Genomic DNA, 14,777 nt, shown 5'->3' with positions numbered 1-14,777 from the left:
AAGTCCATTTGAGCGTCATACAAAATATACTATACACACATCAGGAAATGTCAGCCAGCAGCAGTGACGCCTCCCGCCCGTAAAACCTGCTTCAGTCGACTTGTTGCTCTTTTGAAGTGTCAGTCAGTGTTTGGTAAAGTCTCAGATGGTCTGGTATCCAGCGTGACTTCTCTTGCGGCCGATCAGGTACGCGACGAGCACGATCATGACCAGGCCGGCCAAAGCTGCTCCCACGATTATCGGGATGAGCATCTGATCCTGGTCAATCTGACACTCCTCCGCTGCAAGAGGATGAGGAGAGGACATGTCAAACCACTGCAGAAGAGTGACAAGATAAAAGACAACAGACAAAGGCACAATAGAAGTGTGTATGATTGGGAATAAGTTTACTTTTTTAACAGGCAAACTCGACACAGAAAAGCCTGAGTTGAACGAGCGATCTTCTTGTTGTGAAGTGCTAGTTACTCAGCCACTGTGTCGCCAATGAGTGCCCGAGAAGTTCTATTGTGTAGATGATGTCAAAGAAAACAGATGATTTAAATGTTTACTGTAGACTAGACTAGAGAAATTAGGGCTGCAATGATTAATCACATCTGCTGTAACTTGGATACAGTCATAATTGTCATCTGGACCATGAACAGACCAATACATTGAGACAAACTGAATCAAAATGTTTTGTGGTTTTGCTAAATAATATATAAATATTATTTATCATCATTACTTCAATCAGTGTATATACAGTATAGTTCAATATATTAACTGTCTTTAAACTTTATTAAATGTTTTGAAAGCAATCAATCACCCTTTATGTATAGAGCCCTTTACAACACTCAAAGTGACCAAAGTGCTTAACAATAAAAATCAAGGTAATACAAAATGCAAAACAAAAAAACTAAGTCAAAACAGACTGTACAAAATAAAGTGTCACTATATTATAGAGTGTTAAAATCTGAGGAGATGTTTCGTGGATGTGTTGGTTAGAAAACGCGAAGAGCTGAAGGCGGCTGAGGGCCAATGGGAGACACCGACATACAGTGCTTTGCAATAGTACATTTTTGAGCTGTTTAAAGCTTGAATAGTCCCTTTAAGGTCGATGCGAATTAAAAAGGCTTTACTTTACACAATAGATCGACTCTTACACAATAGATCTACTCTTTTGACAATAGATCTACTCTTTTGACAATAGATCTACTCTTTTGACAATAGATCTACTCTTTTGACAACTAAAACCATTTCTACCAACTAATTTGATCATTAGTTGCAGTCCTTTTATGAATATATAAGGATGCAGAGAATACAGTTAAGAAGTCAGATGGTGTATAAGTTAACGATAAATAAAGAGATTCAGTGAAAAGCTGTGTTCCCCATAGACAGTATTTAGAGTACAGTTTGTGTGTGGCCAGTACAACAGATGCACGTTACCTGAAGCAAACTGTGTGGTTGTGACTCCGAAAGGCTGGACCTGCAGCTTGAACGTGTTTATTGAAAATATTGGTAAAACGACCAGCGTCTGCTCGGCGTTGCACATGTACGAATGGCCAAGCGAACTCCGCAGGTAGTTCAGACTGCCGTTCCCAATTGAGGAGTTTGCTGAGGATGAGGAGAGAGGTGGAATTCAGCTTTATTTTAACAGCAACAGAATTAAAGGCTCATAGAGTTTGTAAGAGTTCATACCAGGAAAGTTAGGCCAGTTTGCCAGACTCACTCCGCTGAGGTGGTACTTGCTGGCAGTCGAGTTCTGTGGACACAAAAGAAGATAAATACTTTTCAACAATATGGTACTATAATAGGAACTTTTACCTCAAACATTGTCAAAATATTTAAGCGATGTGTTCAGAGTTGAGTGGTTTAGTCCTGGTCTGGTCTAGGCCTAGTTTAGTGCTATATCTTGTTACATAAAAAAATCAACAGTAATATTGAAAATCCCTTTATCCTCAATAATAATCCTAAAGCCGAATCATAAAGAATCACAGTAAACCTGGAAAAACATGAGCAGAAAAGTAATAATAGAATAAAACTACTGAAGCTAATATCTACTAGTCCCTTTCTAGTCCCAGCTGTAATACCAGTGTTATTCAGAGTACAAGGTTTTATCTGTTTAAGTTATCTGTTTTTTTTATTACTATACTTCTGTGCCTAATCTGTGTTGCAACACTGGAATTTCCCCATTGTGGGACAAATAAAGGTTATCATATTTTATCTAGTCCCGGTCTAGTCCCCGGTCTAGTCCCGTCCCGGTCGAGTCCCGGTCGAGTCCCGGTCGAGTCCCGGTCGAGTCCCGGTCGAGTCCCGGTCGAGTCCCGGTCGAGTCCCGGTCGAGTCCCGGTCGAGTCCCGGTCGAGTCCCGGTCTAGTCCCACGTTTGATGTTGTGTGTGAACGCTGCTAAACGAAACGATGGAGTGAAATAAGCCTCAGCCTCCACGCCTGTGTCAGAATCAGAAAAGGTTTTTTGCCATCGTCAGCGCCATGTTTATTAAATGCACTGTCTTTGTCAAATGCTGAGGATGAATCGTGTGTCTCAGGTAATTGTTTTATTTACAGAGAGGACTGACCAGAGTGAAGTTGAAGGTCAGCGTGGTGCTCTGCTCTAGAGTGAGGACCAGAATGGTGTTGTTGGCTTCACAGGATCCAGATGCACTGGTCAGGTCTGGGTTCACGTTCACCACGTCCTGAACCGTCTGAAAGGGGAAAAAAGAATACATTTGTGCGTGTTGTTTTTTACAACTTTTCACTTTTTTGGTGCAGACACACACAGAATTTTCTGTAATGGTTTTCTTCACGAGTTTTATCCACATTACGTTTGAGTTCTGGAGCAAAACGCGACTTTAAAGAGGCTGTAAAAACTCAAATCTAAACGCACAAACCTGTCCATTTTGAATAGTAGTTTGTATGTGAATTATGTGACTAGTGACAATGCAAAATGGCTCATAACATTTATACACAGCGACCAGTGAGCAAAAAAATTGTAGTTGCAGAACTGTGGCTGATTGTGCTGAAACAAATACCGTAATATAGTGATCAATCATTATCCTCTAGAGATGTGCTTAGAGAAGAGGTTTTATGACAAGGGCCGAGCATATTTGTATCAGGAAACATGCAAGTTATGATTAAAAACAAATTTTGTCTGGAAGTGTACTTTCAAGATGTCCTCGAGTGGCACAATTAAAGGCGCAATGGACGATTTTTCGGCGATTTGAGAACGCAGGCGGAAGTGCGCATGCGCACTCCCCCGTGCGGACCGATACAACACACACGAGGGAACTGAGGGAACTATATTATGATAGATCCATGCGCTTAGGCACGCGGAAACGTGGGGACGAACCGCGCGCGGCTACAGGTGAGCGTTTTATGATTAATACGTGGAAGGACAAATGATTTATCCACGCCACGAGGAAATATGATAAAAAATTTGCTGAAAAAAATTGTCCATTCCACCTTTAAGCTTCATCATAGTAAAAAAAATCACATACTAATCGAAAAAGTGAATTGTCCCAGTAACCAATTAGCTCAAATAATCACAATCATAATAAACACAGTTGCAGTGTTGGTATTCATAGATTTCAGTTTTCTGTTTACAAGCAACATTTTGGGGGCTTTTGAGGGATTTCAGAGTTGAAATTGTATACCGTTTGTTTTGAGCCGCTATGGTAACCGTGGCTATACGTCGTCCCTCTGTCTGACCTTATTCTGAGCGTCTGTGTGGGTCACGTTGAGCTGCAGCCCCATGTGCGCCAGCAGACACACCGTGCCGTTCTGGGTGATGTTATAGTTGCCGCGCTCTGGGGGTCCCGCTGGGGTCGGGACGGGCACCGGGGCTATGGTGGTCGGGCGGGGCGGCGCAGGAGTTGAGGCCTGGTCCGCTAAGCACACACTCTCTGACAAAAACAAGAACAAGGTTATTCTGGTTTCTTCTCTTTGCTTTGTCAGTTTATGGTGTAAGAAAGTGGCATTTATGTTCTAATCCAGATAGAGTATTATGACGGGTAATTCAAGTCTTGAAACTATGAACCTGTTAATATCTTTTTAGGGATTGGTTTCACAAACTTGGAATACTAATCCTAGTATAGGCCTTTCCAAAGACAACAATAATTACACAACCTTTTGAGGCTATTTTGATCGTAATTCATTTTGTTCAAACAGACAGAAGACAAACTGTTTGCCAGATCCTGATTCATATGGATAGGCCCCGTAATTAAATCAAATAATATTAAGCAACAATAACTATAGCATAACAAATTTCACATTATACAATATCATTCTTAGCTGTTCTCAACATATTCATATGAATGACTCTCTTGTACAATAGGACTTACTTTTCCCTGGCTTCTCAACAACAAATGTCCTTAAAAGTGTTTAGTTTTTACATTTCATTATACTTCAAACGGATTATTGGGCACAACTTATCTATTAATCAATTTTTGGAACTAAAAGTGTCAAGCTAAATCATTGTAACAACAAAACATTATAAATCTGAGAGTTTCAGAAGTTATTTCTATCTATCGATCTGCAGGTTTACTTCATAAAGCTGGTTAAATACTAATGATCTATGGAGACAATGTGAAAGAAACTGAATTCATGTTTTCACTGTTGTTTGGTATCAATAATCATAAAACTTTGATATCGTGTCATCCCTACTTGGAACAAGCATTTGGAAACTCTTCATTTACCAACTAGTCTTTAATGTGTTAGGATATAATGAACACAAAGATTTACTTCTGTTTTTCAATTATTTTTCTCCATTCAAAAGACCTGAATTTCTTAATCGTCAGCCTTTGACAGGCACAAATTGTCTGTTTTCTCATACGTGTGTTTAACTGTCTTGTTTACCGTTTGGACTGAGGTCGTTGCCGCTCATGAAAGCCTGCAGCCTCACGTTGGACAAGGTGAGGTTTGCTGTGTCGAGTCTGAACGTGGCGCTGCTCAAACATCGATACGTGGTGTTCACCGGAGCCCAGATCCCGACCGATGCCGACACCACCGTCACCACGTCTGAAGCAACACAAGAGTCGTCTCATTGATGAAACGGGGAGTATGAAAATGCCAAAACTACTATCCAAACTAGATTTCTAGGTTTCAATTCTGTCGAAAATACCTGTCTGGAATAGTTTTTGAATGGTTTTCAAGTATCTACTTCACAATATATATAATACTTCATTGTAATATGAATGCAACTTTTTTTAAAAACAAAATTATGTAAATATATATTTTTTATTACCACATTGAAATTATTATCAACTAGCCTTTTCCTTAGTTGTAAATGTTGGTATTGTAACACTTTTATTTACTCTGTATTTGGTTTGTAAAAGTATTTAGAGAATAATCCGAAGATAAGAGATACTTAATTGTAACTGTAATTTAATAACCGTATTGACCATAGTCTGGACGATGTCTTTAGCAACTTATTGAACAATCATTATGTTTCCCAAAATACCTGACTAAAATTATTCACATTTCAAACTGAAGCTGTTCTTGAACCCTTTGGAGCAGAAACAATTGTCTTGTGAAGCTGGTCCTCTGTCATTTGGGCCTCTGGTGTCTGATTTACTCTATTATAAATGGAAACTGCACAGAGGAAGATCAGATTTCAAATTCCGCCTGGATTTGAAAAATTTATAAAGAGCAGTGAAGCTGGTGTCTGGAGGAGGCATTGATTGACACTAGTTAGTGCATTTATTGGGTTTTGACAAGCTTTGAAAACTGAAGCTAATTTGAGTAAAATTAGTTTTAGGTAATTTTTTTCAATTTGTGGGTTTATTAAGATAAGATAAGATAAGATAATCCTTTATTGCTGCTTTATTTTCATATTTAACACGTTCAGCAGCTGATAGTTTCCTTTTATTACATGTGGACGAAAAGGAGTAAATTAAGAAAAAGTCTGAGGGCCCAACTCATAGTAACAGGTTAAAATAACGTCGGGGAGCGCCTCATGGATGTGAAGGTGTATTAAAATAGGAACCAGTGAGTCAGGTGCTCTTTAGAGATCGGCGCTTGAATTTCTTTGTTCCAAAATAAAGATTATAGTTAGCCAATGATGTTAAATGAGCAGACAAAAACAACAATGTAAATTAAAAAATGCACCAACATGTTTGAGCTCTGTCAGGCCTTCTTCAGGGCATGTTAGAGTTGCTTTAAAGAATGTGATCTTTGAGAGTGTGTTTTACGAATGAGCCAAGCTTTAACACAACAACTCACTGACCAGAGCCTGGTAAACGTCACAATAGTCCGCTGCCTCTCACCTGAGCTGTTGGCCTCGGGGAAAACCGTGGCATCACTGAGGTTGTACTGGAGAGTGAGGTTTGTGACGCTGTACATGCTGCTGTTTGAGGAGAAGCTGAGGCCCAGAGCGTGTCCTGAGCCGAACACCGCCACGAGCCACGGCGGGCTGCTCTCAGACCCACACGAGCTGCTGCTGGGGTCCACTGTGGCCGAGCCAGGCAGCTCCAACACTGCTGACCGCTGTGACCACAAAATACTCTTTATGTTAGTTCAAACGCTTTGTTTTATGTCTCACCCTTTCTGTCACACCAACAGCTCTTTTGAGTTAACCATGACAAATACAACATTGTTGGGGGTTTTAGGTGTTATGTTATACTTGTCAAAAGTCAGATATAAGGGTCAAGATGATTAGGTTTGATAATTGATAATGGTGATTAATTAGGTCACAATAATCGAAATTCAAAAAAATATATAATCATGACATTTTATGTTTTTCAATTAAATTAATAGAAATGAACAGTGAACATTGTCCAACAAAATATGTATTTTTTTTTAGTGAAATTAAAATAAATGTAATGATTTTATCAGCAAAAAGTATTTGCTGTTCACCCTTTCCTCAAAAAAGTAAACCTGAATTTAAATTGCTTTTTATCTTGCTGTTTATGTCAAATTGAGCAATATGTGAAAGAAAACAAGAAGGGGAGAACATTTTAGATTTTATTGTCAGGAATCACAAATAATCTTTACACTGAAATTTGAACTTGTGACATCCCTAGTACTAATAGTAAGTAAAGTACTAAAAGTGAGAGCATTACCTCGCTGCTGGAGGTGTTGTATGTGATGGAGAAAAGTGCAGAAAGGTCGGCCTTGATACATGTTGAGTTTCCTTCTCTCACTTCAAGAGTCACTGCCTGAATTCCACCTGTGAAAAACATACAACTTTAGACAATTAGGAACGAGACAGGAAGACAACATTTAACAATTAACTAAGCTTAAGCATAACAATATATAGATTTAGTTTTCCCCATGTCATGTGATGTAAAAACAGCAGTGCAACAGGTTTCCACAAGAGGTCTCCAGTTTGCTTTTATGTACTATCAGCATGAGATAAACGAAAACTATTAAAACTGCATCCTGTAGTTTAGAACAGGACACAACTTCACATGTATTGTTAAAAGACCTGTGGAAGTACTACACAAAAATGTATATTATGTCAATCCAGCTGTTAAAACCTGTCTTTAAACGTATTTGTCGAGGTTTAATGATTAGACAATATGAACATTTTTTTATTATTTTTTAAATAATTCTTTGTGTAGTGTATTTTTCACTATAAACGATGAACCCGGTGTTCAAATTTTGCATATCTACAAAACAACATTCACAATATGAGCTAAATTTCGATAAATGCCCGCCTCTTCCCATTCTCCACACATTAACTTATTTCAGCACTAATTACATAACTCTGTCAAACGGTCACAATGACTTCTCTTTAATTGTCTCAATATTATTGTCAGTTATTGATTGTAAAGGAAGTCTGCAGCGTCTGTCAAACAAACACTTCCTCTGCTGTGGTACTCTAGTCAGCCAGATTATTCATGCATTCAATGCTGATGTCCCACATAACACAGTGTGTAACCACATGGTCACAGGCAAACATAACCTCACTAAAATCAATAGAGTCATTATACAAAAAAAGAAGATATTAGATTAAAAAAACACTAAGACTGAGGTTGTTCGCAAACTCCTCGGTGGCAGGGCTCCGGGGGTGGATGAGATCCGCCCTGAGTACCTAAAGTATATGGATGTTGTAGGACTTGTAGGTCTTGGTTGACACGTCTCTGCAACATCGCGTGGCGGTCGGGGACCGTGCCTCTGGACTGGCAGACCGGGGTGGTGGTCCCTTTGTTCCAACTACAGAGGGATCACACTCCTCACCCTATAAGGTCTATTCCAAGGTACTGGAGAGGAGAATCCGAACAATAGTCGAACCTCGGATTCAAGAGGAGCAGAGTGGTTTTCGTCCCGGTCGTGGAACACTGGACCAGCTCTATACCCTCCATCGGGTGCTCGAGGGTTCATGGGAGTTTGCCCAACCAGTCCACATGTGCTTTGTGGATCTGGAGAAGGCTTTCGATCGTGTCCCTCGGGGTGTCCTTTGGGGGGTGCTCCGAGAGTACGGGGTCCGGGGCCCTTTGCTCAGGGCTGTCCGGTCCCTGTATGACCAGAGCAGGAGCTGTGTTCGCATTGCCGGCAGTAAGTCAGACCTGTTCCCAGTGCATGTTGGACTCTGCCAGGGCTGCCCTTTGTCACCGGTTCTGTTCATAATTTTTATGGACAGAATTTCTAGGCGCAGTCAGGGATCGGAGGGTGTCCGGTTTGGGGACCACAGGATTCCATCTCTGCTGTTCGCAGACGATGTTGTCCTGATGGCTCCATCAAACCCGGACCTGCAGCATGCACTGGGACGGTTTGCAGCCGAGTGTGAAGCGGCTGGAATGAGAATCAGCACCTCCAAATCCGAGGCCATGGTTCTTGACCGGAAAAAGGTGGGGAGTCATTGCCCCAAGTGGAGGAGTTCAAGTATCTCGGGGTCTTGTTCACGAGTGAGGGAAGGATGGAGCGTGAGATCGACAGGCGGATCGGTGCAGCGGCTGCACTGAGTAGAGCCGCTGCTCCTCCACGTCGAGAGGAGCCAGCTGAGGTGGCTCGGGCATCTGTTCCGGATTCCTCCTGGGCGCCTCCCTCGGGAGGTGTTTCAGGCATGTCCCACCGGGAAGAGGCCCCGGGGAAGACCCAGGACATGCTGGAGAGACTATGTCTCTCGGGTGGCCTGGGAACGCCTCGGGATCCACCCGGAGGAGTTGGAGGAAGTGTCTGGGGAGAAGGACGTCTGGGAGTCCCTGCTCAGACTGCTGCCCCCGCGACCCGGCCCCGGATAAAGCGGGAGAGGATGGATGGATGGATAATCTTTAACATTTCTGTATTTGTTTCTCTATTGCACACTGTAATTTCATTTTAGGCTTTAATGTATTTTCTGCTTTCACTGATGTAGCTTCATATTAGATCATTGTTGTTAATAAATGCTATTTTTAGGGAGACAATTTTATCAACTGTCCAGGGACAACGGATGAAAAATAGCCTTCCAGGTACATTTACAATAATGTTATTAACGTACACTGTCCCTGTCAAATAAACAAAGAAATAAAATAGAATATAAATACCTAGATCTCATCATTTCTTATGGAGCTCGGAATGGAACGTCAACTAATGACCGTTGTTGGTCCATAGAGCCACATTGCCAAAACATTGGAAAAAAGTAGACAAAAAAGCTGGAACAACCTGATAAAAAGCCGAGCCAACACATCTATCACTCTATAAAAACAGAATACTTCTGAATGAATGCTGAGTTTAGTATTTAGCATCTTAAAACCTTCATTGGTTTAAAATGTGATGTGACGTCAGAATCCCAGGCTCTTGCGCAGGGCATTTTATTTTATTTATCGAATTATAGACACTTTAGAACTTATTAAGGCTATAACACATCTGAATATTCACAACAATGGGGCGGCTGTAGCTCAGTGGTAGAGTGCTTGTCTTCTGACCCAAAGGTCGGCGGCTCGACTTCCCGCTCGGTCAGAGCGGTCAGATCCACTGGCACGCAGGTTGGCGTTGGTGGTGCGATCGCAGCTGCCTCATGTGAATACTGTCGTTGTGTCCTTGGGCAAGACACTTAACCCAACTCGCCCCCAGTGTCTGTGAACATCTGGGTGTGAATGTGTGAGTGAATGGGTGACTGGTTCCTTGATGCAAAGCGCTTTGAGTACCTTGATGGTAGAAAAGCGCTATATAAATGTGACCATTTGATTTTGAACAACTAAAGTCTTTATATGAGATGTCAATAATCTTAGAACTATAAGCATCTATGGATAATGTTACGTGTGTTAATGTCTAATAATATATCTTATCTTAAACATGTTTGTTGCGTGTTTGTACATTTTATGATGACATGGCTGGTATCGAAAGTATCAATATTTAGAATTGATTTGCACATCCCTAATCTTAACATTAAAAAAATCAGTTGTGTAAGTGCAGCATGTACATTTACCTCCAGCTACTTTGATTGCCAACATTTTTGCATTTAATTTCCTGCTTGTCACCATGGAGATTAAGCAAATAGAATCCCTGTTTCTACTGTATTTTTGAGCAATACAAACTGTATGATTTATTCCTGTATTGGTTGAAATGTGACGCAGTGGTTCTGTATTTTTTTGGTAGACAGTTGAATTCATTTTAGATCTGAGTGCTACTTTTGACACTGTCGATCATGGGATCCTCTTTCAGAGACTAGAGGACTGGGTGGGCATCACTGGCACCGCCCTAAACTGGTTAAAGTCTAAGACAGGAAGTGCTTTGTTGAAATTGGTAACTGTCTCAGACCACATGGCCCTGACCTGTGGGGTGCCCCAAGGGTCAGTCCTGGGTCCCCTTCTGTTCAACCTCTACATGCTGCCATTAGGTCAGTTGATACGCAGTGAAAATGTGTCCTATCACAATGATATAGACGAGTCAGATCTATGTTTCACTGACGGCAGGTGAATATGGACCAGTGAATTCCCTCTGTCACTGCATCCTACAGATCAGTGTGTGGAAGCAAAACAACTTTCTCATTGTCTTTGACCCACAGAAACAAAAGAGAAAGTGTTAGCAGTCACCTCCAGAGTCTCGCTCTAAAACCTACAAATCAAGTTAGAGATCTGGGGGTAATAATGGACTCAGACTTGAATTTTAAAAATCAATTGAAATCAATAACATCAGCAGCTTTTTACCATCTAAAAAAACATTGCCAAAATCAAAAGTATAGTGTCTAAACCAGACTTGGAGAGACTTATCCGTGCGTTTGTCTCCAGTAGATTAGACTACTGTAACGGCCTGCTCACTGTCCTCTCCAAACCAGCTGTAAAACAGCTGCAGTACATCCAGAACGCTGTTCATGTCCTGACTAGAACCAGGAAGTACCATCACATTAGTCCTGTTCTCAGGTCTCTGCACTGGCTCCTGTGGCTCAGAGAATAGACTTTAAAGCCGCTTTGCTTGTGTACAAGTTTCTCCATGGCCTAGAACCAAAGTACATCTCGGACATGTTATTGCCATATGAAACATCTCAGACTCAGAGGACCTCCGGGACCAGCCTCCTGCTGGTGCCAGAGTCAGGACTAAACATGGACCGGCCAGCTGCTGGTGCCAGAGCCAGGACTAAACATGGACCGGCCTCCTGCTGGTGCCAGAGCCAGGACTAAACATGGGGAATCTTTGTTTAAGTTTTATGGAGCTAAAATCTGGAACAGTCTTCCTGAAGATGTGAGACAATCCTCTACTCTGGCAATGTTCAAATCCAAGCTCTAAACAGTTTTGTTTAGCAGTGCATGTGACTGAAATGACTTTCTTTGCACTCTTCTCTTTTATGTCTTGAACTGTTTTGTGATTTCTGTCATCTCCCTGTGATTTTAATGCAATTTTCCTGTTGTGTGAAGCAATTTGAATGGCCTTGTGTACGGATTGTGCTCTACAAATAAACTTGCCTTGCCATCGTTCCATTTATCACAGCAATCATAAAGATGCAAAATTGAGACAAGCCTTAATGTCCTTTTTGCTCAGTAGTGTTTTTTGTCTTAGATACTCTCCCATGCAGGCCATTTCCTCCCAGTATCTTTCTTATGGTGGAGTCATGTTCATTGTATATATTTGTGGGGTCTTCTGTGACTTCTTGGATGAGTCGTTGCTTTGCTCTTGGGGTAATTTTGGTCGGCTGCCCACTCCTGGGAAAGTTCCCCACTGTTCCATGTTTTCGTCATTTGTGGATAATGGCTCTCATTGTGGTTCGCTGGAGTTCCAAAGGTTTAGGAACGGCTTTATAACCTTTTCCAGACTGATAGGGCTCAATTACTTTCTTTCTCATTTGTTCTTGAATTTCTTTGGAACTCTGAATGCTTTTGAAGATCTTTTGGTCTACTTCACTTTTTCAGGCAGGTCCTATTTAAATGATTTCTTGATAGAGATCCCGTGTGGAAGTAATAAGGCCTGGGTTTGGCGAGAGAGATTTAACTCATTTATGATAAACCCCAGTTAAGTTATGTTTTAACAGGAGGGGCAAACACATTTTTATACAGGGTCATATAGGTTTGGATTTTGTTTTCCCTTAATAATAAAAAGCTTTCATTTAAAAACTGAATTTTGTGTTTCCTTGTGTAGTCTTTGACTAATAGTTACATTTGTTTGATGATCTGAAACATGTAAGTGTGACAATCAAGCAAAAAAAAAAAAAAGAAACCAGGAAGGGGCAAACACGTTTTCACACCACTGCATTTGATACTTTGCCAGCATAGACCCACACTGCGTGAGCAGCAGAGCCAAAGGTCCTTTTGTGAACTCCACGCAAAGCAGTTGAACAATAGCGAGGCCAAACTTGTGCTCATTCAACAACATTAATAATAAACACATTCAATTGGTTTAAACACATTCTACAGGATGTGGATGTCCTGACCTTATGATTGCACGGTCATGTGAAACTTTACAACTGCTTCGACACAGAATGTAATAGAACAAAGTAAACAGGTTGTTCGTCCAGCAAATCTTATGACTGGACATCCTGTATAAATAAAAGGAAAAGTAGAATATTCAACGTATAATATTACATTTAGGAAATCTTTGATATTTCCGTTTTATCTTAGTTTTGGTTTAATTCAATTTGTACAGCAGAGTTGGGGAGTAACTACCATAAATACGTACAAATGTACAGAAACAGATTTTCAGTTTGGAGTAACTGTATTCTGGTACTGTGAGAATACAGTTACTTTCATTGCGGTATTTTATCACACAATTTATACTTCAAACTGCACACTGCTAGAGATTTTTTTTTAAAAAATGCTCTGATTTTCCGTCTCTAATCAGTGAAAAAAAAAGGGAAAACATGAAGCTGTTTCAATCCTGTGTCATGATTTTCTGTAATATAATGCAACCAAATGTGAAAGTAATCTACAGTAGTATTAGTAGTAGTAACAAAATATGTTGTTTACATTTAATGAAGGCATTCAGAATTCTAAAAACATTATTAAAGTATTCTTCCCTTCACTGTGTTTATTGTTATCCCGGCGGACATCCTAAGATTTTTATAAGAGATCTTCTACTGAGAGTGTTTTTCAAACTTCCTATAAGTTATTTGTTCTTTTCTTCTGTATCTATCTCTGTATCTACCTGCGTTGCATCAATGGAATTTCCCCATGTGGGACAATAAAGGATTACCTTATCTTAAATGTAATCTATGCTCATCAATAATTCTATGTTTATTGTATTCATTTATGAGGTCTTTTTAGTTTCTCCCTGCACTTTTTGTCTCGCCTGGAACGCGGAGTCTTCATAGTTTGTATTCTGGATCCCAGGCAACTATTTTTGCACTTGCATCCCTTTTTTCTATTACAGACATACTTATGTTATCTATGAGCAAAATAAACAAAATCAATTGGTTGAAATTGGAAGAGGAAAAGTTGTTAAATCCACAAATACCATGTGGTCTTCTGTGTCCTACATTTAAAGCACATATGTCCAGATAAAACCAGCAGAAGCTATGATGCCTTCAAAACCATATCCGAGAGACACTCTGGTTTAGACTGGCTTTTAGACAAGGAACAAGTCAACTACAGCAAATACAACTGTTATAATGGGTTTATACTAAAGAGAACACATTTCACTATTTAATAACAATAAACAATCGAGGCTGGTGTTGGACAGACCAGGACAGTTATTTTGACTTCTGGAAACTTCTAGAACTTCAGATAGAATAAAATGAATGCAATAAAAACTCATCAATCTAAACAAAACCAAGAATCAAACTGGTGAAATGGTAAAAATAAACAGTAATCAGCCCTTGTTTATTGCTGATTAAACAACCTAAAAAAAAATGCTATGCTACTTTTTATTTTTGCCTGCACCATTATAATTCTAAATGACTGTATGACGTAAGGTTATTTATGCGAGTTGTGTGTGAAGCGCTTTGTAATACTGTTTTAAAAAAAAAAAATAGCTGTACAAAATACTTGAGACTACAAAAAGATGATTATTTTACTTTGTTATGTTTTAATGCTAACACAAAATCTGTGAAATTAATTACGCTGTGCAATATAGCTAAAAATAAAACCGCAAACACATTTTATTGCCCATGACACAGTTCTCTTGCACTGCGCAGTAAACAACAGGACGCTTCATCATCATCATCTGCGATAGAGAGCGCACGACGTGACCACAGACAATGCAAAAAGACTCACCAAACACCGCGAGCAAGAGGACAACACTCATGGCCCAAGCGTGAACGGTCTTCATGGTGAAATAAAAGCGTATCTTTGTTGGTCGGCGGTGAGGTTTTGCGTAGCTTGAGGCGCAGGTGGGAGCACAAAACGCACTTGACTTTAATATTACAAAACTACGGCAAGCACATCGCTCTAGTTACGCACCGCGCTGTTGTTTACGCTCCTTTCGCGATGGCAATATCCAGTTTTTTCCCCCTTGT

General features: G+C 40.3%; 1 protein-coding gene across 1 annotated transcript; it reads right to left on the bottom strand.

Annotated features, from left to right (window-relative positions):
- Nucleotides 1-79: 79 nt before the first annotated feature.
- lamp1a (lysosomal associated membrane protein 1a) lies at nucleotides 80-14,777 on the bottom strand. The gene is made up of 9 exons (XM_072465217.1): nucleotides 14,536-14,777; nucleotides 7,033-7,139; nucleotides 6,238-6,457; nucleotides 4,829-4,990; nucleotides 3,683-3,876; nucleotides 2,554-2,679; nucleotides 1,675-1,738; nucleotides 1,423-1,590; nucleotides 80-281 (listed from the first exon to the last, which is right to left on the bottom strand). The coding sequence occupies exons 1-9, from the start codon at nucleotides 14,588-14,590 to the stop codon at nucleotides 142-144; spliced, it is 1,236 nt and encodes a 411-aa protein (XP_072321318.1). The 5' UTR covers nucleotides 14,591-14,777; the 3' UTR covers nucleotides 80-141.

The sequence above is a fragment of the Eucyclogobius newberryi genome, unplaced genomic scaffold (assembly GCF_026437365.1).
Source record: "Eucyclogobius newberryi isolate DKJ021-1_F unplaced genomic scaffold, fEucNew1.0.hap1 SCAF_5, whole genome shotgun sequence".
In the NCBI taxonomy this organism is placed as follows: domain Eukaryota; kingdom Metazoa; phylum Chordata; class Actinopteri; order Gobiiformes; family Gobiidae; genus Eucyclogobius; species Eucyclogobius newberryi.
The sequence above is the reverse complement of the archived record's forward strand: the minus strand, read 5'-3'. Positions and strand labels throughout refer to the sequence as shown.

Coding starts and splice junctions, on each gene's coding strand:
- lamp1a (XM_072465217.1), bottom strand. CDS start 14,590: ATGAAGACCGTTCACGCTTGGGCCATGAGTGTTGTCCTCTTGCTCGCG. Junction 3,877..4,828: donor CAACGACCTCAGTCCAAACG/GTAAACAAGACA, acceptor TGTTTTTGTCAG/AGAGTGTGTGCTTAGCGGAC. Junction 2,680..3,682: donor ACACAGACGCTCAGAATAAG/GTCAGACAGAGG, acceptor TTCCCCTTTCAG/ACGGTTCAGGACGTGGTGAA.